Below are 24,773 nucleotides of genomic sequence, written 5' to 3'. Positions count from 1 at the left end.
CATGTTCAGATGTGAAGATCTTCAGACTAAATATTTTTAAGGACTGAAATTTATCTACTTTTAAGTTCTAAAAAGTATCTAAGCATGCATGGTACTTGATTTGTCAAATTCTATAGATTAATTGAGGCACAATGAAGAAAACAGTCCAATCCAAGTAAGCTGAATAGCCCAATCTAATGCATGATTCAACTTAAAAAATAACCTTTTATTCTTTAAATCCATCAAACAATTACCTACCTTTTCTTAGTATAGTTGAAGGCAGCACATATTACAATATTTATATGGGTAAGGCTCATACATATAAAATCATATATATAAATAAAACCCCATGCAAAAATATACTTCCTTCTATATTCATAGACAACATAGGAAAATACAAAACTCAGACCTCTTTCTTCAGTGTACCCTCTGTAAATTTATGCTGTTTTTCCAAATAAACGAAACAAGAAAGTAACCACCCCTTTACATAGCTTTAGTATCTGCCAGCTTTTATTTCCTTACAAAACCGAAGCATTTAATGCTATTCTACCAGCAGGGAAAGCTGTGCGTCCTGATAGCAAGATGGAAGTTTTGGTATAAATTCTAGTTTTAATTATTATTCAGTATTCAAACAAAAAAGACAACACCTAAACCAAGAACCCTCAGTAACTTCAGTGGCTTTTTGTCTTTTCAAAACTCATGGCAGATTCTTAATGCACTTGGTAGGAACAGATTTCTTTTTTAGGAGGTATGGGAGAAAGACCATTAAAGCACTATTTGGCCTAATTTTTCTTGACACATTGTGAATTTCTTCAGAGGAAAAGAGAACGTGTTATCTAAATAAAGCATCTTTTTCCAAGTCAGTTTTGTCCTTTGCTCTCTGAAGACAAACTTTTCTTCACTCTTGCAAAGAGGCAAAGGCTTTCTTTTGATATGAAGGAGACAACTGCCATACAATGTCATTTCCCTGATGAAGCTTGCAACGAGAAGTGGAGGGAAAAGATTTAAAATGCACGGTGGTGCAATGCTCCAAGGGAAAATTACAAAGGGAAAGGAGAAGAGCAGAACCATTTGGCAACAACTTTAAAAGATTTCAGTCATACAATCAAGCTTTTCTTATGTAAATACTGTATCTCAAACATCCCCACCCCCCTTTTTTAGCTGAAAATTGCTGTATTTCAACAAATGCAGTTAACTGAAAAATTCTTTCTGTGCTGGATAAGCAAGATCCTTTCTGTTGCTGGATAAAGTTGCTAGTGAAGATGAAAAAATGTGCAAGTTTATTTTTACACTTTAACATAGAAGTAATAGATTTTGAGAGGTTCTTTTATGGAGTAAGGCTAGGATTTTGGAAAAGGTAAGTCTCTAAAGGTATGTCCTTCGATGTCCTTCTTTTGCTTTAAAAATACACAGGAGATATGCACCTTGCAGGTAAGCTGAAATTGGTCCTTACTTACTAATATTTCAATACTATTACTTTCTATAGCATGTGTATCTTCTAAGCTGTGGGGTTGTTCGTTGTCTCAAATTGAGGTACAACCTATTTCATGTTACCCACTATGGACATCAATCTCAACTGTAGCTCATGAAAGCATACTGCTGTACAGCAGCTTTAAATCAAAAAGCAGGAAACTGTTTCCAGCTTAGACAGAAAGAGGAAATTAAATAAAAAGAATACACTAGCTTTGGCCAGGACAGCAAGAAAACAACTGAAGTCTAAAAAAATTGCTTCTGTACCCAGAAGGACCTGAATGGCAGAACCTAATTCTGAAATTTCATCTGGCAAGGCAATAACTATCCCTTTCATCCTCCCATGTAATGCCACACTTGGAACGGACACAGCTCTCCATCTCTGGAAAGAGCCCAGCAAGTGAAAAGACTCAGCACCATCCTTGGCAGGACTTTGCCCTTCCCCAGCCCCCTATCAAAGCACTGCCCTCAATACGCATGAGCAAATTCAGTAACGCTGAAAGGACATCCTGTAAGACTAAATGTTATTTTATCCTGAGACTGGGTGCAGTGAGCAGTACAGAGCAACTCCACATATTATTTTGCCTATGATGGCTTGGAGTGGAAAGTTTCTTTAGGGAGAAATAATCAGGTATTACTTCAGCCTTTAATTCTCACTCCACAGTGGGCGTCCTTTGAGTAAAGACTGCCGACTGTGACAAATTGTGCTGCATCAGTGCTATAATATGAAGTGGAGTCCATTAAGAACTGAGCTGAGATCACCAAACTCATTTTGATTAACCTCCAGGTCACTAAACACTTATAAATATGTTACACAGCAGCTGCTAAACATATTTATATATGCTTAAGGTCACAGCATCATCTGTTGGTTGTTGGACTTAAGTCAAAAATCTTATGTTTCCTTCTGTGCTGCTTTTAGTAAAGGCATATCCAACATACTATTTAAGAAGTAGATATCTCAAAGCATAGTACCAGACTCTCTCCTACATCTCCCAATTCTCTCCTCCATTCTTCTGTGTCACTAAATAAAAATCAAGTATTTTAAAAACAGTTTGGTGTACATGTAGTGACATCTAATGGCAAAAATTCAACTGACCGGCTATGAATTCTATAGCAGAACAAATGCAGTTAAGTATACAATTTTACAATATTTGCCACACAAAAACAAAGGGCTGGGTTGCTTAGGGATGATGCAATTAGGAATAATAGGAAGAAATTAAGAAAAGAAGCACTTGTGTTGAATATAATGAAAAGATGTCTTCAGAGTGCGATGCAGTTACCCACCAAGGGAATAAAGGAACCCCTAATACTCGACACTTCTGCACACAGGCAACACATTACAGAATGTACTGGTCAGAGAAATCCTGCATTGCATATGAACTAGATGACTAGAAGACAATATTGTGATCTCAGATTATGTATTTTTCCCATTTAGAGGAAAAAGCAGCCAAGTCAACACAAATTTAGGATTATGCTATCAATTTAAACACAATATCTAAGCCTACACACTTCTTTTTTTCTGCTCTACTGCTACAAGTAGATTTTCAAGCATTCAGCAAATGGAAGAGAATAAAAGTGGGAAGGGGGAATCTACTTGCTTTCTGCGGTTTATTTACTCTGTTGACAATTTAGCAATGCACAGCACTTGCATAATTCCAGAGCCAGTTGTTATGCTTGAGGAAAGGGCTGCCACCTCAGGGGACCTAGGCAGGCTGGAGGAATGTGCTGACAGGAACCTTATGAAAGTCAACAGGGACAAGTGCAAGGTCCAGCACCTGGATGAGCCCTTTGCAGTGGTGCCAGCTGGGACTTGACCAGAGGGGAGAAGCTTTGCGGAAAAGTCCCTGGGCATCCTGGCAGATGGAGCTGCACGTGAGCCAGCAGACTGCCCTGGCAGTAAAGAGGGCCAACAACATCTTGGGCTGTGTGACAAGGTGCAGAGCCAGGAGGTGGAAGAAACTGATCATTACCTCCTTCCTCAGCACTCATTAGACTCCATCTAGAGTATCATGTCCAGTTTTAGATGCCCCAGTAAAGAAAAGGTGATGACAAACCAGAGTAAGTTTATCAGAGGACCCCTTAGATGGTCAGGGCTTGAGCACTCATCCTACAGGGGCTGAAGCAGGACTGTTCAGCCTGGAGCAGACATAGCTGTAGACAGGAACCTACTAAAGCTGTCCCCTAGCACTTAAAATTTGGTCAGCAAGAAGATGAAGCTGGGCTTTTCACAGTGGGAGGACTACACACACTGGGCAAGAGTTAAAACACTTCAAGTTCAGACTGGATGCAAGGAAAACATTTTCCCCATGAAGACAGTCAGAAATTACCTCTGGTGGCCCAGAGTGGTTGCCAAATCTCTGTCCTTGGAGGTTTTGAAGACCCAACAGGATAAACCTCTGAGATCTAAGCTGAGCCTGATGCAGAAAAGGTTGGACTACAGACCTCTTGAGGTTTCTTCCAGCTTGAATGATCCTATGATCCTATCAGCTTCATTGTGCTGCTGATAGTCTGGTATACTACTGGGTCCAAAATACAACTGATCAAATTCAAAACATTTCCTTTTAAGAAGGTCCTGTTCTGCTCTTTTTTTTTTTTTCCTTCATTTGCAATCTACCCAAAGCTTAATCTGCACTTAATCTCTTTTCTCTGCAAACCAGTAGCATCAGATCTAATTGTGTCTTCTGAGCTAACGCAGAAGTCCGTGTTTTTAAAAAGAGATGTCATGCAAGATCTGGTCATCGTTAAAAAGCCAAACAAAGAAATTGTAAGAAAGAACAGCACTGACAATACAAAAGAGTACATGAGTAATCACAGCTGCCGAGCAGTGTCTCTTATACTGAGATGTCTTTCTTTAATTGGACCTGAAATCCACAGTAAGTTCATGTGTTGTCTTCAACTGCTACACAGTAGTCATTCTACAAGCCCCTGCACTTCATACTTGCTGATATATGACTTAGTACCTCTTCAGTGTTGTAACCTGATGCAAGATTTTTACTCTCATCTTCCTCCCTCCTTATTGAACAGATATGAATTAACTACAAAATTGAGTTCAGAGGTAGGTGTGGTTTAGCTGTGGACAGCGACAGAAGTGGATTGTGCTTCTCATCAAGACAAGAAATTAAGACACAACTTCTCATATGGAAACATGTCAAAGCTCAGGTTTTTGCTGTGTGCAGAGGGATCAAGTTCTAGAACTTTCTGTGGCTTTCTTAAGAGGCATCTGACACTTTGTGCTCTCCTCTCAATCTGCAACACTGGAGCAAAGCCCTTTCTGCTGTCAGAAAAAAATGATCCAGCCTCATATAATGAGCCTTGTGGTAGCCTGACCACAGCAAGCAAGTAAAGCATGGAGACATGTAGGGAACAGAAGGTTTCAGAGGTAGAGAGTCTAGAAGGGATGGAGGTGAGGAGAATCTGGGGCAGAAAAGATGGAAATGAAGGGGATAGATGGAAATTAAGAATGAAAAATGGTTGGGAACATCTTCCTTAGGTGCCAAAGGTTTGTACAGCCAAGAGGATGATGGGTGCTCAGGAGAAGGGAGATGAAACAGAGATGGGGGAGGAGGAGGGAGGAACATACAGAATGCTGCTACTCCCCTGGCAAAAACACAGGTTTAGGTCTCTTTAGCACAAGTGGAACCTCTTAGCCAGATACGCCTGAAGGACGGAAGGGATACACAGGGAAGCTTCAAAGCAGGATGCTACAAGAGATGTGCCTTCCCACAACTCCTCAGCTCATGCACCCTGCCATGAGGTAGGGCCAGGCTCTGAGGCAGGCACTTTGGCCAAATGCTGGGTGAGCCCCAGTCCAACAACGTGGCACAGTGGGGCAATGCTGAAGGAGCTATAAGGATGAGAGCTGGGATGGGTCACGCAGCGCAAGTAGGGAAGAGGTGGCACTCAGTTACACTGCACATATCCTACTGGTCACGAACTTGCATCAGTTGTTAGTGAGGCACTTCTGCACTGTGCTTCTCGACACCTGCCACAGTACTCAGGTAATGTAGGGATTTCTCCCACTTATCCTGCCCTAGGCACTGGATCTGAAAAATTGTCCTGTTACTGTGACCTGGCCACCTGAGCAATTGGCTGACGAAAAAAAATGGCCCACAAGTTTGCCATTTCTGCTCCAGATCTTTAACCTACATCAGTTTTGCAGCAAATGCACTACAGCACCTCAGGGGAGTAATTTGTGTAAACATTTTAAAAGGAACATTTTTTCTTTTAATGCTGACACACTGCTAAGGTGGCTACTTGATTACAAACTGTGAAAATGACTGAGTTAGGCTGCACTCACAAATCACAGTGTACTGACCAAATTGCCCTGTGCTTATCTGTGCCAGGTCTGCAGCATGACAATATTTCCTCTCTCTTTTAAATGTCAAAGTATGATTTGGGGGGTTGTTATTTAAACACACTGACCTGCACAATAACCAGAAGTACTTTATTTAAATCTATCTTGAGCTGGGACTAGCCTTAAGCGCTTATAATCTGTCACACTTTGACACCAAATGGGTTATTATAATGAGAGTAATTCAGAAGTGAGACCTGTGAATGCTTTCTCCCTGGAGAATTTACACATAAACATGTGCAGGCAGATACATATGCTCTTTTGTTATGGATTTTCCTTCTTGCTACATTATGGGCTTCCTTGGAGAAATGAAACCATTTCTGTCATCAGGGGATATGGGAGAACTGAAGGAGGAAGAATAGAGCAAGGGAAAATAAACCCCAACATTGCTTATTTTGACTGAAAGTTCACTGGCGCATCAGCTCTGTTAGCAAAGGCCAAGATACACAAAACCTGAATATTGGCTTGAGCAGCTATAAAATGGCATTGAAGGCAGTTCCCACGTGAATAAAACAAACAAATTTAGTATCACTACATGTGAAAGTGAAGTATCCTCTTCTAGTTAGCTGCTACTATCAGTGTACTAGCCTGGACTTACATGTCCTCCTCTGTTCAGTGGGGAAGCTTGCCAATTAAAATAAAACTTTAGAAAAGCAACCATAAAAGCTGGTGACATGAAAGGTGTTACGTTTGCCACAAGATTTTTTTCCAGTATTTCAGGTTAGAAGAAAAAAGAAAATTTTACAGTTGTGCATGTGCATGTGCATGGGGAAGCCAAAGCTCTGAAATGCACTGACACTGACAAAGCCCTGAGAAACATAAATGAAAAAGCATCCAGATTTGTTCTGAGGGGGTGTGTGTGTATGTGTGTCTGCTGACATCAGGCACACAGAACCAACACAAAACTGTTCTTCTCAACCAGGCCTAAATGGCAATGCTAAAATGGGAATAATTTTCTAGCATCATAATTATGTGATAGTGCAAAACGCCTTGTAATGCACTGCAGTCTGAGTACACTGCCTGTTTTCTTCGTCTGGCTGATCTAAAGATTATTGTGTAAGATACTTTTTGAAAGAATAACAGAAATAGCCTTTCTAAATATATTATTTTTCCTCTGATTACACAAATACTTGTGCCTTTAGCATCATTACCATTACTTAGACTTCGCTAATAAACAATCAAGGAGGGAAGAGAAACTTAAAAATTAGTTATTCCTACCACACTGATTCAATGCTGAACCGCTAAGAAAAGCAGTCACAAAAACTTACTGTTCGTTTAGAAGCTATTATCATCACATTAACCCTTTTTCCAGTGAAAATATCTGCCCAATGGGCTACCTACTTGGTAGTCATTTAAAGCCCAGAAAAATACAGGAATGTCACACCACATCAAACACTGGAAGAGTAACATCAGAGGCACATGTAATTCACGAGTAATGATGCTAATAACAACACAACTACACAACATTTGTACAGCTGAATGCATGCTGAGATCAGAATAAATCTCCCTATCCCATTTTACAGATAACAAAAACTGAGGAAGAGATCCAAGATAAATAATGGTCTAAAATACAGCCAGAAAAATAATAAAGTATAGAACACAGTGAGGAAAATATAGCACAAGCCTGTAAAAAAAAAAAAATCCTTAATTTCATTTGATTCTAATGACAGAAGGGTGGGTGACTGAAAAACATTTAGTGATAGTGAAATACTGTAGGGGTTTTCTTTTTGCTCGTTTGTCTGTTTTTTAGGTTGAAACTATTTGATTTTGTTTTTATAAAGTTCCTTTTGTGTTAATAAAGTGTTTATGGTCTGAATTTCATGGTGACCACAGTGTTTGGTCCCCAGTCTTCAAACCCACAGGGAATCCCTGAAATGCCTTTATTGCATAGCATTCTTAGAAGTGTAGTGACACCTCCATATTTTTATTTATTTGTGTAAGACCAAACTAAGCTCTCAGTACTCAATGCAACCTGTACTGGACCAATACAATTTACCTAATGCTGTGTGACAGAAAACACAGAACTACTGAAGAGCAGGCCAAGTCAAATGGCTTGTAATCCCATCGAAGCTCTGCTCCTAGTCACCTCTGCCTACCTTCTTGACAAGGTGGGTTTCTACAGCAGCTCTAACAGCAACTTCTTGCACAACTGTCCCCAGCAGACATGATATCTGAACACTGGAGAGATACCTTTCTTAGCCCAAGTGGAGTGTGTGATGGGTAAAAGAGGGCTGCTGTAATCTACCCAGGAAGCAGAGCATGCATGAACTGGGTTAACAGGGAAAAAAGGAAAATTGCCCTGTATGCCATGACAGAGTCAATTTGAACCAGAATGCCAAGAAGGGTGATTTAGCCTAGTGTGACTTGATATCAAAATGGGAATGACTCATATGACTCTCACTATGCACCTTCTATTTTTGTGCATGTTTATAAATAGCTTTATTAAAAAGTCGGAAGGCCCTATGAACTCTCTCCCAGAAAGATTACTTGAAAGTGGGTAAGAGTCTGTTCCCAGCACACGAACAGCCAGAAGGTCACCAAACCGTGGTGCTAAAAAGCTACAGGAAATCAAGGCCACACTGTCTGTTTCACCGACTCTATTTCCTGTGGTGGGACACTGCTTTGGGAGAGGCTCGATCCCTGAGTCCCTTCTCTTCTACCTGGGGATGCTGCACCTCACTCCCTCCTTACCATGTTCAATCATGTCCTCACACTGCTTTTGAGCACCACTGCAACTCCATAGAGCTCGCTGTGCTGGCAACCAACTGAAAATCTAATAAAATCCTGATCATTTCATGCCAGCTCTTCAGTGTATCTTTTCACAGTAAAATGTCATCTGGTTGACAGCAGCACACTATGAACAACTATGCATGCGCAGCAGCATGGCAAGGAAGTTCTCCAAAGGGATTTCCCAACAGGCACATATTTACTTACCTATCTTTGCCCAATAGCCTGGAGCAGTTATATGTTTATTGATACTATTACCACCACTATTACCATCAGTCTCAGCTCTTTGGCACAGCAGACAGTTTCACAAGAGCAATGTGGTGTATATGTCACCACTGTTTCAGCTGGCTCTTCACCTTTGGCTCAGAAGATACCTGAAACCTATTGTAACAACTGCAACAGGGATTTAATGTGTTAGTAAGATTGCTAGTCATCATTAAAAAAACCCACTGCTGTTATGCTACTAAGTAACATGATTCTTACAAAGTTACTTATATGTACAGCTAGAACGGATGCTCCCATCTGAACTCATCAATAAAGTGAACGGCTCTTCCCACTCGTATTTCCCCAGGTATCATTGCTAAAAAAAAAAAAGTTGTTTATTTTTCTCTCAAATACCACCACTGTAAACAACATTGTAAAACAACCTAAAACCTCAAAACCCCTATAAAACCTGAAACCTTCCTACCATTTTTTATGTCTCTCCCTCAAAAAAATCTTAAGCTGTTCAATCAGTCTTGTACTTGCACAGTGTATGTGCCAAATCACACAGAGCAGTCAAAGCATTAGCTTTCTTCATAAGTCCCATTAAAAGATGGCTATTCCACTGTTCTGTTTTGCCTTTCTTTCTTTTCCCCCTCAGTCAGTTCTGTGATTTAAACTAGATCTTCTGACAGACAGTGTGAAAATTCAGTTTCCTCATCTGAAACGTTTCTTGTCATCCAAGAAATTACGCAATCTAAGGTACTCCTTTATTCTGTAACTTTATACAATAACAATTAATGAAGTACTGCATTCTTAATGTCCTAAAGATCACATGTTAAAGTACAGAATCTCTATGTATAAACATCCAACCCTGAGGCAGAATGTTAATAAACCACACAGAGTTGTACACTGCAATTTTGTTTCAAAATAATTAGTATTTCTACAGAGGGCAATGACTCTCCTAAACAATCAAATCAAGCCAAAAATAATCTTGACACAATAATAATTGAATTAGAAGTATCTCGGGGTAAGTAAAAATTCTCATGCATGACTAAAAATCACCCTTCTTTCCCAACACACTCCTGCTTTCACAGTTTAAGAATGGTTATTCTCCGAAGGTGGAAAGGAGTAGACTCTTGAGGTCTGTGGGTAATCTCTAATGGTATGAACAGCATACAGCAGTCTACTTGATTGATGAGTAACCAAAAAAGAAAAAAATGCCTCCCCAAATCACTGGTTGCCTGAAAAAGCTCTGCAGCATGGTGACAACCAGGGCTCCAAAATGATGGATTTACCTTTTAGTAAAACAAAATTCCAGATAAAAATATATTTCTCTTAGTCTCCCACAAGAAATGGGTTTGGTTAGCTCAGCATGTAGTTTCTTCCAATCCTTACATGATTTTATCAGCAATTTTGAGCTGATCTATAAAATGCATCTCAATTTAAATAAAATAATCAAAAAAGATTTCTAGCTTTCCCCTTACTGCAAAAAAAACATATAAGCTGAGTTGTTCTTCCCTGCTCCTAACACACTGTAGAAAAAAGCCATACATGGTTCTGCTTTGAAAAGTAAAACATGAGAAGAGGAAATGCCCTTTCAAAAAAAGAAATAATAAAAAAATCAGCTTGATACAAATGACTGTTTCTCATGAAGAGGGAAGATGCATGGGTCCTTTAATAAAGAAACATACACTGGTTAATAGCTCCCTTAGAAATTACAATTACATTAAGCATTAGTATTTGGCCTTTCTAACCCCTCAAATCACACAGAAACCTGGTGTGGAGAGAAAATATTCAGCTATTACTGAATCGCTACCAGCCTCAGGTGTAGCAAGCACGGTAGCTCTTTAGGCTTCATAGAGACATTCTGCAGTCATTTAGGCCAAGAAGCGATGCCACTTTGCCCCGCTGAAACTACACGTGGACTTTACTTTGGAAGCCAAGTGTGGTTTCAGGGACTGAAACTTACTGCCTAGATATTCAAACAGCACTAATCGAAAGCAAAGTGGCACTCATTGCAGGGTGGTGTGGTCCATCAGGATGCCTAAAGGAAATTTGGGAACGCTAGGAGGAGTTGAGCAGACCCCTCTGACTAGACAGCTTGAGACTGGAGAACTGTGAATGACCTGAATTTGAACAGGAGTATCTCCTTCCATGTGACCGAACGTGAAATAAAAGACCCGGCAGAAAGAGCCTTTCTGCTAGGGGCTTATTTCAAAGGCCACAGATAACATACGGCACTGGCTCCAATTATGGCTACCAGTCCTATCTTAGCCTAGTTTACTTTGGGGATTTCACAGCTGGCAGCCTTTCATCTAGAAGTAGCCTGGTTTGAATAAGCAAAGAAACTTCAATGAGTACTTAACCTTCCTGCACTCCACCGAACTTCCCAGCAGAGAAGAACAGCACCTCCGAGCTTAAGGGGAAAAGGGAAAACAATGGAAAATATATACTCTCTCCAGGGATTAAAGACGGTAAGTTTAACTGGAGCGTTCAAGACTTCCTGTTACAAAACTGCAGCTTTCAAAATCACAATTAGAATTTTAAACCCAAGTTTCAAGATCAAAAGGGCCAGATTGGAAAGTACTACATAGAAACTGACAGCCTCTAGAATGTAAAACACCTAAAAGAGTTCTAGGGTTTATTTATATTATTATTCTTTTTAAAAAATTTATTCCCCATTTCCGCCTCGTTCTTTTTCCTTTTGACATTTTAATGCACCATGTCCATTACTATATTTCCTCACCAGTACCTTCTAGTCCATCAGCAGTGCTGCATAACCCTGCTGTTGGAGAAAATAATACGGAAAAAGTGCTTTGCTGGCACCAGCAACACAGAATATGAATTATACATACATAGCAGGAGAGAAATGCTAATGGAAGGTTAGTCTGCCTGTATGTGTGCAAGAGTGCATGTGCATGTATACACACACACTCTCTATAAAGAAGACATCTAGAATGTGCTTTTTAAACTAACTTACACTAATTGTGTTTATCTGTCCAACACAAATTCTCTAATATCAGTGCAGTTTTTCTAGATCAGTTTTATGACTGATTAAGAATTTATATAAGTTATTCTGACCACACTACAATGAGGCTGTAGTATCCAACCAATTGGTAAGCAATTTAGAACCAGAACCACATCCTAGAATGCTTAAAAGCAATGCAATATCATACATTACTGTAGAGACTGAACACCACTTCTCAGGTGGCATGGGGATCAGTGGACGATAACGTAAATATCCACCTTAATTTAGCAACCCAGCGGGAAGGATTTAAAATGGCCAGTGGTTGCAAATAGCTAAGCTGGTTGCCTATTCCTCAGTTTAATAAACTACTATGTCTAAATCATCTCCTCTAAAATCAGCGACACGGAATTCTAAATTCACTCAATCTATAAAAAAAATTGCTTTAATTTACAAAATTGCAACATGCAATCCTGAGAATCTTATTAAAGTACATTGAGGTTAAAGAGACTGCCTTCAAAGACAGGATTGCACCTCATGTAGGCACATCAAAACTCATTTTATTGTAATTAGTTCAGGTATTGATAACTGCAGTTGCACCAGCAAAAAGCTCATTTCAGCATCCAGTTGGATGCGCATTTTACAGCCAGCTAGCACTGAATTACATCTTCTAAGGCCACACTGCTAACAGCATATATGCCAGCTATTTTGCAATAGGTCTTTACCACTCCAAATGCTAAGAAGACATACTCAGAATGACACTGACTGCTAGCATGAGAGATGCTGAAAATGATGGTAACAAGCATCTGGCTCTGAAAACATCTGCTGACTTCAGGTGTCAACCTAGTAATAAATTTTCAAAAGTCTCTACTGGGCATTTGCTATGGGAAACAAAAGCTCACAGACAGTGCACACACAGTCCTTGAAAAGTTTTAAGCTGGGCATCCACAAAGTGAGAAACTCAAAATTGGTTGGTACTAGAAGATACTGGCTAAATTTGTTGCCTTTGACATCAACAGGGAAAACTATCTCATTTGCTTAAAACTGTTTGTTTTTACTGAAGGCTTACTGTGTTGTGGGTTTGTGCAAGAAGAAATATTTATCTATTACTATAAATACATGCACTGCTCTAAGAATCACAGTGTCATAAAAGACTTCATCTTTTGGAGTCACCTCATTCTTGAAAGCCTCCATTAGGTTCTAGTCTCCAGCAGCAGGACCACCATTGGGGTCTCAGTCAACATCAGCCTAAGTTATGAAGAGTCTTTTCTTCCATGGATATGTTAGGTCTTCAGCATCTAGTCCTAACTACTCAATGGTTCTGCTGAGACTAAGATAAATATAAAAAGGAAGACACTGCTTTGCAGTTTCTTTATACTGTCTTCCTGAAAATAAAGTGAATTACTACGTAGGGTCTTAGAGAGTTATTTAACATTGCCTGCTGTAAACTGTTACCCAGAGCAAGTTTAAACACCCTGGGTAGCATGGAACAATGAAGAGGTTCAGTGAAGAGGTCTTAAAAATAGCCTTCTTTTCTTTAGCCTGACAAGCTCAGTATCATTTGGGAAACACTGGCCTGCCTGCACAAGACAGACTGGCGCATCACAAGATTTTAGGTTACAAGGAAGGTATTATGTAGCTGCAGAAATTAAGCCAAGTTTAACATAAAGCATGCCTCAAGATGAGGTCAAAGGCTAATTCAAATGGTGTAGACCTAGTATCTTCCACAGCCACCACTCTTTTATTTATATGATTTTTATCTTGTCTCATGAAAAGGGTGATGGTCTGCACTGAGGATGATACCTAGCAATAACTGGCTGACACTCAGATCTTGATCATCCAGCCCTGATTAATGAACATTGATTTTGTGCCCCAGTGGAAGTGATTTTATTCTGATGCATGCCATTTAAATTCATTTTACACAGCTGCTTAGTGTGGCTCGGTGAGGCAGAGGCAAACCAGCCTTCTTTGTCTAAATGAGACTCCTGAGCTGATAAAGGACAGATCCTGACGATTAACAGCTGAAGATAAATTTCTCTCCTGTACTGATACTTGGTTACTGAGTCAACAAGTTGACCTTGAAGGGGATCACAACCTACTTGTACAGAAATACTGCTGTGCAACCATGACTCTGACACAACCATTTAATTTTCTTCTTAATTCTGCATAGAGGAGTGTGTTTTATAGTAATGAAAATCCTACAGTTTCTGAAGTCCACAGCTGAATCTTATAAACTCAACACATTCAAAAAAAAGGCTGCACATTATCACATAAGAGTGGATGTCTTCCCAGTTAGGAAAGTAGTACAGTGGGAGTGTTCTCCCATTTCACTACTTTTTTGGTTTTTTGAACAGGATAATCAGTAGACGTGTGTTCTAATGTTTTGCTTTTCTTTCTACTTTTTCTATGCACATAAATGAATGATGTTATTAAGGAAAAACCTAACAAGAGCAGCTACAGAAAACTGGTAATTAAAACTTGTTAATTACCATGAAGGCAGCAGTTATTTGAGTATTACAGATTTCCTACAGAGGCAACAACTGAAATAACATGATGGCAGGGAAGTCCATAAAGCTCAAATCTCAGGTAAAGATGGACTTGGTTGTGAAGGAGTAATAGGCTGGGAGCCAGCATAGATACTTTCTCTCAGCTCTGTAATTTATGGTATGGTTAGAGAAATCACAGTGGGAAGGACTGGTGAGAAGAGAGTAGCTGCATTTCAGGCAAATGTTTTGCAAGGAATACTTAGGGCTCTTTAAACCTGTTCTAGTGACTAACTGAAATTTTTCAAACACATGCATGCTCAACCACAATGTAATAAAACTTCCCTGAAAATCCCATTAAGAAACCCTGTAATCACTCCTGCACTACAACACCTACCAGAAAGGGATCATACTTTGGCGGTTGCAGTTCGCTGCCTAGGCAGCAGTGACAATACCAGTGAGTCCAGAACACGTGGTTGCACAGCATGGGTGCAAGACAAAAACACCAACAAGGAGAGAAAGATGATGGCCTGGGTCAGGGGGAGGAGACATCTCATTCCTTTTCAGTGATGAGGTTCTTCATTTCCCTTTCAGGAACAAGGGAATGGAGCCATGCCAAAAGCCATGCAGATGTGTGTGTGACATGCAGGTTTTCACTGACTTCACATAGTGGCATTAGTAAAGAACCAAAAAAATAAACCCCCTACAATGCAAGTATTTCTGTATCTTTCAGTGATCTTTATATTCCTTCAGCACCCAGATGGTATGTTTATAAACATTAAAAAAAAAGCAACTCCAGTTTACACTGCTACCTACCCGTACTGGTTGGGCTGGTGGACCAAGGGAGCCTGAGTGCTACCACAGTTGGGGTGCTGTGAAGAAAACATGGGCTGTCCACCAGCCCCTGACTGGCAGGGAAAAGCAGGTTACCTAATATGTGGTGGTCTAAAGCAGAACAGAAGAACAGCCTCTTTGGATTTGCTTTGTTTCACAAATCCAAACCATTGTCGAGTACATTCCTTTCATACGCAGGCCTGGAGGACTTGCAGGAATCACCAAAAGCCATTACAGTTTCTCCTCTACAGTTGACTTGAGATCAAAGAGTGTGTTTGCAACCCACTGACATCAGAGCAGTGTGACAAGTTTCTCTCAATTCGCAGTTTATAAATAGCCCCTTTGCCAGTATTTGCAATAGAGATTCAGCGACTCCTCAGCCCTTCCACAGGTGCTGGATCACTGGAATTGCCAATGTGTGATGGGAAGGTTCTGAAATGGTGCAATTTTGTCCAGGCAAAGCTAAAAACAAAAAGCAGTTTACAAACTGACTCGGATGGAAGGTGTGAGATAGGAATGGTAATAATTTAACCTAGTTTTTGATCAAACACCACACACTACGCCCAATGTGTAAGTTGAATCACAATCAAATACTTTCCACTTAACACAAAGTCTTTTCTTGCTGTCAAGACCAACAAATGCGAGCTTTACCTTTCATTCTGTGATTATACAGAAATCCTGCTCCTGCAGCTGCAGTGATGGCCTATTTATTCCTTCGTGCCTGACCTATCAGCTTATAGCCTAAACCAGACAGACAGAAGCAGACTTCCATAAATCCTACTAGACAGGTCTGTTAAAACAACCAACAGAAGCAAGAGACTGCTGGTTCACAGATATCTGCTGGAGCACGGTCTATTTTAAGGGAGTCTGTTTCTATTTTACTGAACAAGAACATGAAGTACACTAAATTTACTGTTATTGTTTTAAAAGTTTGCTGCTGCTTATCACTAGTAGCCACCTGCCTTCCACACTTGCAAAACAAGAAAGCAACAAACACAGGGACACGTTAGTTTCCTATTTCTTGTTTTACATTGCACCTTGAATGATAAATACCTGTATATGTGCATCTGTGTACACATATGAATAAGTGCAAGATGTGTAATACACACCCATATAAACATGTTCACCAGAAGAATCCAACTAGCTTTGTGCAATTCTCACATATGATGGAACTTCTTGCAACAGAAAAAGCTAGTAAATATGCCTGCAGTTATTTGAGTTCAGAGAAATGTGGAAATTACTTAATCTGAAAAATTTCACAGAAAATATAATTTAATTGCAAGTACTCAGGCATCTCAAGAACAAGCATGGACAGGAAAGTGCCTTTATCAAAATCCACATACAAACAGCAACACTGCTCAAAGGGAAGACAAGAAGACAGATGACGGCTCCAGCCTCTACAATCTTGTTTCCAGGTTCTCTTTTATGGATGCACAAGGGGCAGGTATCAACTCCAGTTAACTACAGTTCGCTTATGTCTCCTTCTGCCTTTCCCCTCCAGCTGTTCTCCTCAGCCTGCCCTCCTCTCCCCCTCCGCATGCCTGCCTACAAACAAGAACGTCCTGTAGAAGAGAACCTCCATCAGCACTGCTGCCCAGTATGTGGGCAGTAAATGCATGAGCTGATGGGCAGATTCATAAGCTTCCTTACTCTCTGGCACAGGAAAGCTGTCAAGGACATGTTGGCCCTCTCTTTACTGGAGATAAAAAAAATATAACCAGCGAATCAATTTGAAGTTGCAGAGGTCTTGTTTTTGACTCCCAATGTCACTGCAATCCTGCAGGTTTTTCTAAAGCCCACAGTGCCAAGAACCAAGCTAGAAGTGGCCGTCATCTCCATTGTCACAGCTGCTCCTCGGGAGGATAATTCAAACACACAACAACATGCTTTCCCCTTATGTTTAAGGAAAAGTATTCTTCCCACACACCATCTCCTCCCAGAGATAAGGACACGCCTGGAACATGTATAAATGCATATTCATACACCTATTCAGTGTGATTACTTCAGAAATGACAAACATTCCTACTTATTTAAACTCCTTTCACCTGAAGGCATACCTGCTCTGAGCGGAGTTTGCAGCAGCCTGCATCACTGCAGCAGCTGCCTCCTGTGCCTTACGGTTCACACTTGGCATAGGTGGGCCCATCCCAGGGCCTCCCTGCTGAGGCATGCCAGGAGAATTGGGGGTCATACTGCTCATGTTTCCAGGAAATGGTCTGCTCTGCATCCCAGCTGATGGCATCCGTCCCAGGGGCATGGTACCACAAGGCTGGCTTGGCCCCTGTCCATGCATCTGACTGTTGGCATTTATACCCATGCCAGGTCCTGGGCCACTGTAACTTGTGTTGGGCACACCGCTGTACGTCGGTGGTCTGGAGTAGTTTCCTGAACAAAAAAATAAAAATCACAGAGAAAAACATTAAAACTTTTTAGCAAATATTTCTGTTTAGGAAGTAAACAGCTGCAGAACTTACGCATCTGAACTAAAGTGAACTGTTCTAGTTTTACCATGAGGACAGATAAGCAGTGTAACAAGCTGCCCAAGGAGGTTACTCAGACTCTCTGCTTGAAGGTTTTCAAAACCCAGTCGGATAAAGCCAAGAGTAACCTGCTCTGATCCTTTATCTGACCCCATTTTGAATAGAGGGTCAGCCAACAACAACTCCTGAGCACCCTTCCAACCGGAGTGACCCTATGAACCTGATTTTCAGATACCCTCAAACATATATGTGTCTCATATATGTTATGCGCCAACAATAAATACAGCAAAGCACAGCCTCCAGGAGGTTAACAGCACACAGTACACAACCCTGTTACCCACTAGAGAGAGACATAGCATGTAAGGAGCCCATTACATAAGCTCAAGGGAGAATCTTATCTTTGTAATTTCATGTTCTCATTCCTTTGTCTTTCTGCAATTTCACCAACAGGCTTATTGCTCCTAACTGTTCTGCCCATTTGTGTCAGAGATGATTTGGCATGGACTGGTGAGGATGGCTGCTGGGCTCCAAAAAAGATTCCCGCTCCCTCCTGCCCTATCCTGCCTTCCTGGATAAGTTCAGTTTGGCTATGCCAGCAGAAGGGGTGGTAGCCTACAGTGCACCTCTTCTGGGAAAACTAGTATTACATGAGTAATCAGCAAGAGTACAAAGATGCTAATATAAGCAGGTGCCTTATGAAGGAAGGCATGAAAACCTGGCTGACCCCAATCTATGTTGTCACTGGAGTAAATGCTCCACTTGCAGCAGCTTAACTCATTTGAGTGCTGATTTTCCTGTCATATTGAAATCTCAAGAAAAGGCAAGTTTACAGTATGCAGTGTTACAGAAACAAACCCAAGCAGCATGAGAAAGAGTAAAAAAAAGGAAAGCTAAAGATATGATAGAAAACTATTTTAGGAAATGGATCACATTGCACTACTTCAGTCATCAGTTTTGACTTGTCTTCATTTCCAGCTCATCCAGAATAGTGGAAACATGACCCATTCCCTCCCTGTGGGATGCCACAGAGCAGAGTTTCCTGAATACTCTCAGATATTCCCACACTCATTCAAAGGCAGAAGCTGTTGGACTCTTCCTCTGAATGTGGATATCAGCCATGTCTCTCCTCAGGCCTCAGCTACCAGGCAGAGGAGTTGGTGGCATGCAACTCCTGTTTATATTTAAAATAAATATATTCATCCACCATTTGAATGTATACATAATTAACTAATATGTTCCTGCTGCTGTGCTTTGGCTAATCCTCCTGTCCTCCCCACCCTGTAACTGACTCACTCTGCTACAAAATCTCCTTGGCGAGAAGGCGTGAGACCTAGGCTTCCCAAGGAAGTGGAACAACCATTCTCTTCTTTTTTAAAAACCAAGCTTCTGCCTGGGGGTTCTCCCAGAAGGATTCCCAATACGTGGTTCAACAGAGATGAAAGACTCCAGATTCAGCTTTATGCTGGTTTCAGACTGCCCTGTCACTTCTTCTCCTCTTCTAGGCTTGGTCGCTGGTAGCTCACTTTTCTCTGTTCAGCAAGCCACTGCCCCCAGCCAGAGTTTTGTTTGCTGAGACCTGTTTAAGTCATGCTTCTGATCCTACGTATGTGACTGCACATTGAAGGGTTGATACTGCTCTGAAGTTTCATACTGCTCTGCTATGTGTTACAGGCGTAACATACAACTTGGATGTTGCTCTGTTTTTCCAACTGCTTTGTGCAAGAAAAATGTAATGCAGCAAGATGGTGCATTTGTGCACTCAAAGATTGTGCACAGCCAGTTAATGCATCTTGTGTACATGTAACAGCACCCAACGTGAAGCAAATTCCCTCCCTAGACTAGCAGACCTGATAATCATAATCACTGGGAGCTACTGTCAGTCCAATTCAAACAAAGCCAATTTGTTTTGTCATTTAGGGTCTACAAAGTACAGTTCAACAGCATGCTTGGAGGAGCAAACACCAATGCCAAACACTATTGCTGTTTTGATGCTATTTTGAATTGGGACATAAAATCTCTTCTTTCATGCTTTGGCTTTTCCAGTAAAAGCACAACACAGAAAAAACAGTGGAATCTTCTCCATAAAAATATGTGTCTCCGTTAAAATAGCTCCTAATCATTCATCTCCAGGGATACACATCCAAGAGTACAAGGAAGTCATTTTTTCAGTAAGGAAAACAAGCTTCAATGTTTTTTCCGTGTTTTTTTTCCCCTAAGCATTTCCTCAATACCTCAAGTACTAGCTATTCTTATACCGTTCAGATACCAAAAAAAAAAAAAAAAAAAAAGAAGAAGAAAAGAAAAGAAAAAAAGGGCAAAATAAAAGCCAAACAAAATACAAGAGGAATTGCCAGGAATGAGGAGCGCAATCTTATTTCCATGTTTCTCTAATAGATTAGTAATTTGTTGGCAGTGGCTTTGACAGAAAACAGATGGATGCAGCATTAAACACAATGAATGCAGCAGATGCTAGGCCAGCCCACATCAGCTGGACGTGTCAGGCAGCCAAGTCCAAGAGCCCACACTTTTCAAGTGGGTACAAGCCTGGCAATAGTGGCTGTACAATACCACTGAACAACTCCTCCCCTCCGTATCTGAGGGATTTTTGATTCCAGCTCCCTCTTGGCAAAGTAGTATTGTACCCAGAGAGACAACATCTCAAATGTATGAGAAAAACCAAAGTAGTAACTGGAATCAGGAGGGAAAAAAAAAGTGTAATGAAGATAAAGTAAAAAAAAAAGCTGACTAACAACCTGCCAAAGACAGATGTTCATACTTACTGCTGAAACTCTGGTCCACTTTGTTCAGGTTTGCTGAACAAAGTGCTCTGATATCTTGCCATTTCTAGGCAAACTGAAAAGAGGGAAATTTGAGAACTGGCTGCAAGCTTTTGCTTTCTGCTTTAGAGACATAGGTCAGATTCACAGTATTAAAAATAGTATCTTAAAATAATTTTAGAATTTTTTACATGTGCACTTAACCATCGAGTTTTTCTTGTACAGAAAATTTAAACGTGTTGTTCTGAATTCCTCTGAACTATTTTACCTGGGGGACTTCAGTAAGATACAGTTGATATGTAAGTCTTAACTCCACAGGCTGTTGCATATGTGGGTCTGGATTCAAAGGTCCAGACTCTCAAGATACTTTGGGAATCTGATCCTTAAGATGCTAACGTTGTAATTAAAATCTAGGATTAAAATCAGTGGGAGCTAGATAGCAAAGTGCTATTGTGAAGTGAGTCCAGCACCGAAAGCTGCAAAGCACAAATACTCAATTCATACTATTTTACCACTAAAAAGAGGGTTTAACTTACTGTGAAGTTCTGAGGTTGTGGTTCAAACACAACTCAGTAGTGATTTCTCTCTTTGTTATACCCAAACAGAACAGTTTTCTTACTGAATTGAGTAGGAAAAGTTAGGGAGACAGGATGCATTTCTGAGATGTTCTACTGATCCACAGGAAGTTTTTCTCTGCCCCAGCCTTAAAAGATCCAACTGACTACAGCATCTAACTGCTCTCAAGAGTGCATTTAAGGGACATTTTGCTGTGGCAGCAGTCTGATGCTCGGGTTATAGACCAGAGTTTCATTAACCCCCAAGCTAAATGCTGTCCAAATACAAACCAAGGACTGTTTCTTTCAGTAAAAACTTCCCTTCTTGCTCTGCTTTTGTTTTTTTACTCTTGGAGACAGGAAAATGCTGGGATTTAATAAAAAATTAAAAGTAATGTTCTGTACTGCAAACTCCCATGTTGTATCCCAGACACAAAGAAATGTGGAGCCAAAGCCATTTATTATTTTTGTAGGAAATGGTTTCACAGAATTGGACTAGGTCCCCAGTACAGAACTGCTTCCTGGGAAAATATATTTTGATCTTATTATAGATCTAAGTGTCATGTAAACACATGAAAATCAAATAAATCAACCATAGGCATGAAATGGATCATTCTGCTCTCATGAACTGGGAGCTAATTCTTCCAATCCAAACTTATTGGTGCAGTCTTACTACGGTGAGCAATTCTACTGCACAGAGGACACTAGCCTTGAGCAATGGTTTTCAGAACAGCACACAGTGAGATCCAGCATTCAGAGTTTGATCAAAAGCCTAGTGTCCAGATATAAAAATACAAGTAGCCCTGTCAAACTCAGCCTATGCTTAACATAGCATAGGAAGGCCTCCGTGAACAAAACATGGAAAACAAATGAGATCCTTGAGAATTACTTTAATAATTTAAAAACTTGGTTGCAACCCAGCTGATTCTTACATATTTGTTATTTTGGCAGTAGAAGGCAAATGGGGTAACATTATTATATATTCATCACTGCTGGCATATGACTGACCTTTGTAGGAAGGTATGTTAAGAGTTGCAATTACAAATCATTTTCGTTAAAAATGAAAAAATGCTATTAAAAACTTAAATTCAGGTGAATACATGACTTGTAAATATCACCATCCTCAGCCCTGGATTTTATTAATGGTCAGATTAGCCTGCTGAAAATGTAGTATTCTTTTAGTCTAATTGTTACCTACAGAGCTGAAAGTCTGCAGGGCTCTTATTTTATGATGACCATGCACAGGATCACTAGTATTTTCCAAGAGCTGGCAGAAGAACACACTTTTCATCCATCACGCTATTCACCAAACCCTTCTGAAAGAGACTGTTAATGACAATGATGCTCATTTTCTTCCTGTCCCTCAAGTTCACTTTTTAATAGCAGTTTCTTCCTGACCATGACCCATAAAATCATTACATAGGCACTTTCATCTACAGAGGGTGGAAAAGAACTGCTGAACTCAAGCAAAAAAGAAAGTAGTATTCGGCGTGTTACTTAAATGCATTGATTTAGTACAAAAACCTTTCCATTCAATCAGTGTGGATGGCTAATGTTTTACTGCACTTGACACCCACTATTCCCATGGTTCGGAATCTCAGCAGCAGCAGTACAGCTGGAAGTCAGGATAGCACATCATAAATCCACTGGAGTTTTTACCAGTTAAGCTAGTTGCTCACTGTGCAGATAAAAATAAGCACTTGGACAACATTTTATGGCCACAAAATGGTTTCCAAATAAAAGGAAAGCACCAGTCAACCGGAGTTAGGTAATTAATCTTCACACATGGCTATAGGGCATTACTAGCCCCCTTTTACAGTTAGGGAAAGTGAAGCAGAGAAATGAATCTACTTGCCTAAGCTGAAAGATGATGTAAAAGGCAGAGCCAAAATTAGAAACTGGGAAATCTTGGCTTGTGGCCCTCTGCTCAGAACACTAAACCAAATGCTACCCAGAGATGGAACAGAAAGGAACATTGCGCAGGGCAGCAAGGCTCTCTGCAAACAAACATCAGAACTAGTTCTCAGAAACTCTGGAGACCAAAATAACCCTCCTCGCCTAGCATGGGCAAGTCATCAAGCCCTTACAGAAACTCCCACTGCTAGCACCAGTCCTTTTTGAGGCTTTTAAGTAAGAAAGCAATAGTAGCAAGTGCTGAAATTGAAAAGCTTCTTTATGGACCTTTAAAGAAAATACAGCCCATTATATATTCCATGGTTTGACTTCAACTTCATTAAACCCCTAAACAGATGCATACTTTATAAAGGTTATCCATTAAAGGCAAAACAATAGACAAGTTCAAGGTTGTCCAGGGGCAGAAACTGTGTATTCTATTTTTGTTTTACTCCCCCACCAATTCTGTCAAACAAGTAAAATAAAAGGAACTGTCTCTCTCAGTCTGAAGGGTTAGTTAAGATTCACAAATCATATGCATTAGAGCTCAATACTCTATTTCCACAGTAGCCACTGTATTATTATGCTTGTTAGAAGACTTTACCCTCACAGTTACCATGCAATTTCAGGTTGGCCTTGGGATTTCATCCAAGAAAAGAAGTCCTATTTTGGGAACGGTGTTGTGACCCTTATTCCATGCTTGCTCAAACGCAGCCTCATCACAGAGATGACATGCTTGGGCTCCTAAACAATAGACCTGGCAATGCCACAGATTCATCATTCCCTTGCCTAATTTAAAGTCACTATTTTTATGCAGAGAAAGGTGCTAATAACAGAAACAACTTCTTCCACAAGGTGCAGCAGCTCCACCTTGAGATGACAGTTTTAATTGTTTAGGATTTTTTTTAGAGAGAGTGCTGTGTGTGTGTGGTTTTTGTTGTTTTCAAGAAACCACATACCTACATACACAATACATATATATGTTGAAAAAAATTAATATATAAATTATCACATCTATTACTAGTGAGCATTTTACCTTGTGGTCCATACTGGCTCATCTGAGGCCCATAAGTACCACTTGAATTACTCTGCTGAAAGCTACCCATTCCAGGATGCACTTGGCCTCCAGGTGAGGGGTGTGGTGACATGGAAGGTCCAGTTTGCTGAGGTCCATACTGTGACATTTGGGGGTTCCTCTGTATGCCTGCCATAAAACCTAAAGGGAGAAAAGGGCCAAAGCAAAAATTAATATTCAGGTAACTATATTTTTAAGAAATCTTTAGCATTAAAATAAACCAACTCTCTTTAGTTATTTTCAAACTCAAAATACTCAGAAAACTGCTGTTGTTCATACAAACAGAAACAAACACATCTCCAAGTCAGTAAAGCTCTCTCAACCACAAAAACCTGCACACATGGTTGCAAAACCCATACTTGTAAAAGACGGACAGGGCAGTCCTGCTTAGTTACAAATGGCTGTTGATTTTAAAATTAAAACAATTTTTAGGAAAAAAATTAAGGCAATTATCTGCATTACTTAATGGGAGTAGGGAGTTTGCCTGATGACTTATGGTGGGAGTATCACATTTTCCAAAATTATATGTTGCTACCAAAATGCCTAACTTCAGCGTATAGAAACCCACTGTAAATATTGCCATTGCCCATAAAGTCTCCAGAGCTAAAATTTACCACTATGTGAAGACTAGTCATACCAGTCAGAAATAACAGTTGCTTTGTTATGTATTTGTGCTCTAGGTCCTTCTAGTCTGTCCCCAGCACACCTCTACTGCATTCTCTCCTTTTTCCGTTTTGTAAATGTATTAATGAATCCCTATTTAATTTGAGGTTCAAGGGCTGCAGCAAGAGACCTAGTGAAATGCTACAAAATTTAGAAGGTTCATATAAAGGAACAGAACCAAGCCTATTAAATGGGAGATGAAGTGGCTTTTGTGGTGGGGGTTTTTAAGTTTTCATGAACTGGGAAAAATCCTGCAATCCTGCCCATGAAATATCTGTGTAGGCCTAGATGCTGGTTTTCTAATGTTTTACACCTTGA

General features: G+C 40.2%; 2 protein-coding genes across 2 annotated transcripts in view; both read right to left on the bottom strand.

Annotated features, from left to right (window-relative positions):
- The window catches only part of ZDHHC14 (zinc finger DHHC-type palmitoyltransferase 14), a 645,017-nt gene that overhangs the window by 246,242 nt on the left and 374,002 nt on the right, over positions 1 to 24,773 (bottom strand). The gene's annotated exons all lie outside the window — the stretch shown is intronic.
- The window catches only part of ARID1B (AT-rich interaction domain 1B), a 326,431-nt gene that overhangs the window by 42,417 nt on the left and 259,241 nt on the right, over positions 1 to 24,773 (bottom strand). The window contains 2 exon segments of the mRNA XM_050316193.1: positions 17,071 to 17,398; positions 23,754 to 23,933. Coding sequence (XP_050172150.1) covers positions 17,071 to 17,398; positions 23,754 to 23,933 — 508 coding nt within the window.

The sequence above is a fragment of the Myiozetetes cayanensis genome, unplaced genomic scaffold (assembly GCF_022539395.1).
Source record: "Myiozetetes cayanensis isolate MyiCay16 unplaced genomic scaffold, myiCay2020 scf2-11, whole genome shotgun sequence".
In the NCBI taxonomy this organism is placed as follows: Eukaryota; Metazoa; Chordata; class Aves; order Passeriformes; family Tyrannidae; genus Myiozetetes; species Myiozetetes cayanensis.
The sequence above is the reverse complement of the archived record's forward strand: the minus strand, read 5'-3'. Positions and strand labels throughout refer to the sequence as shown.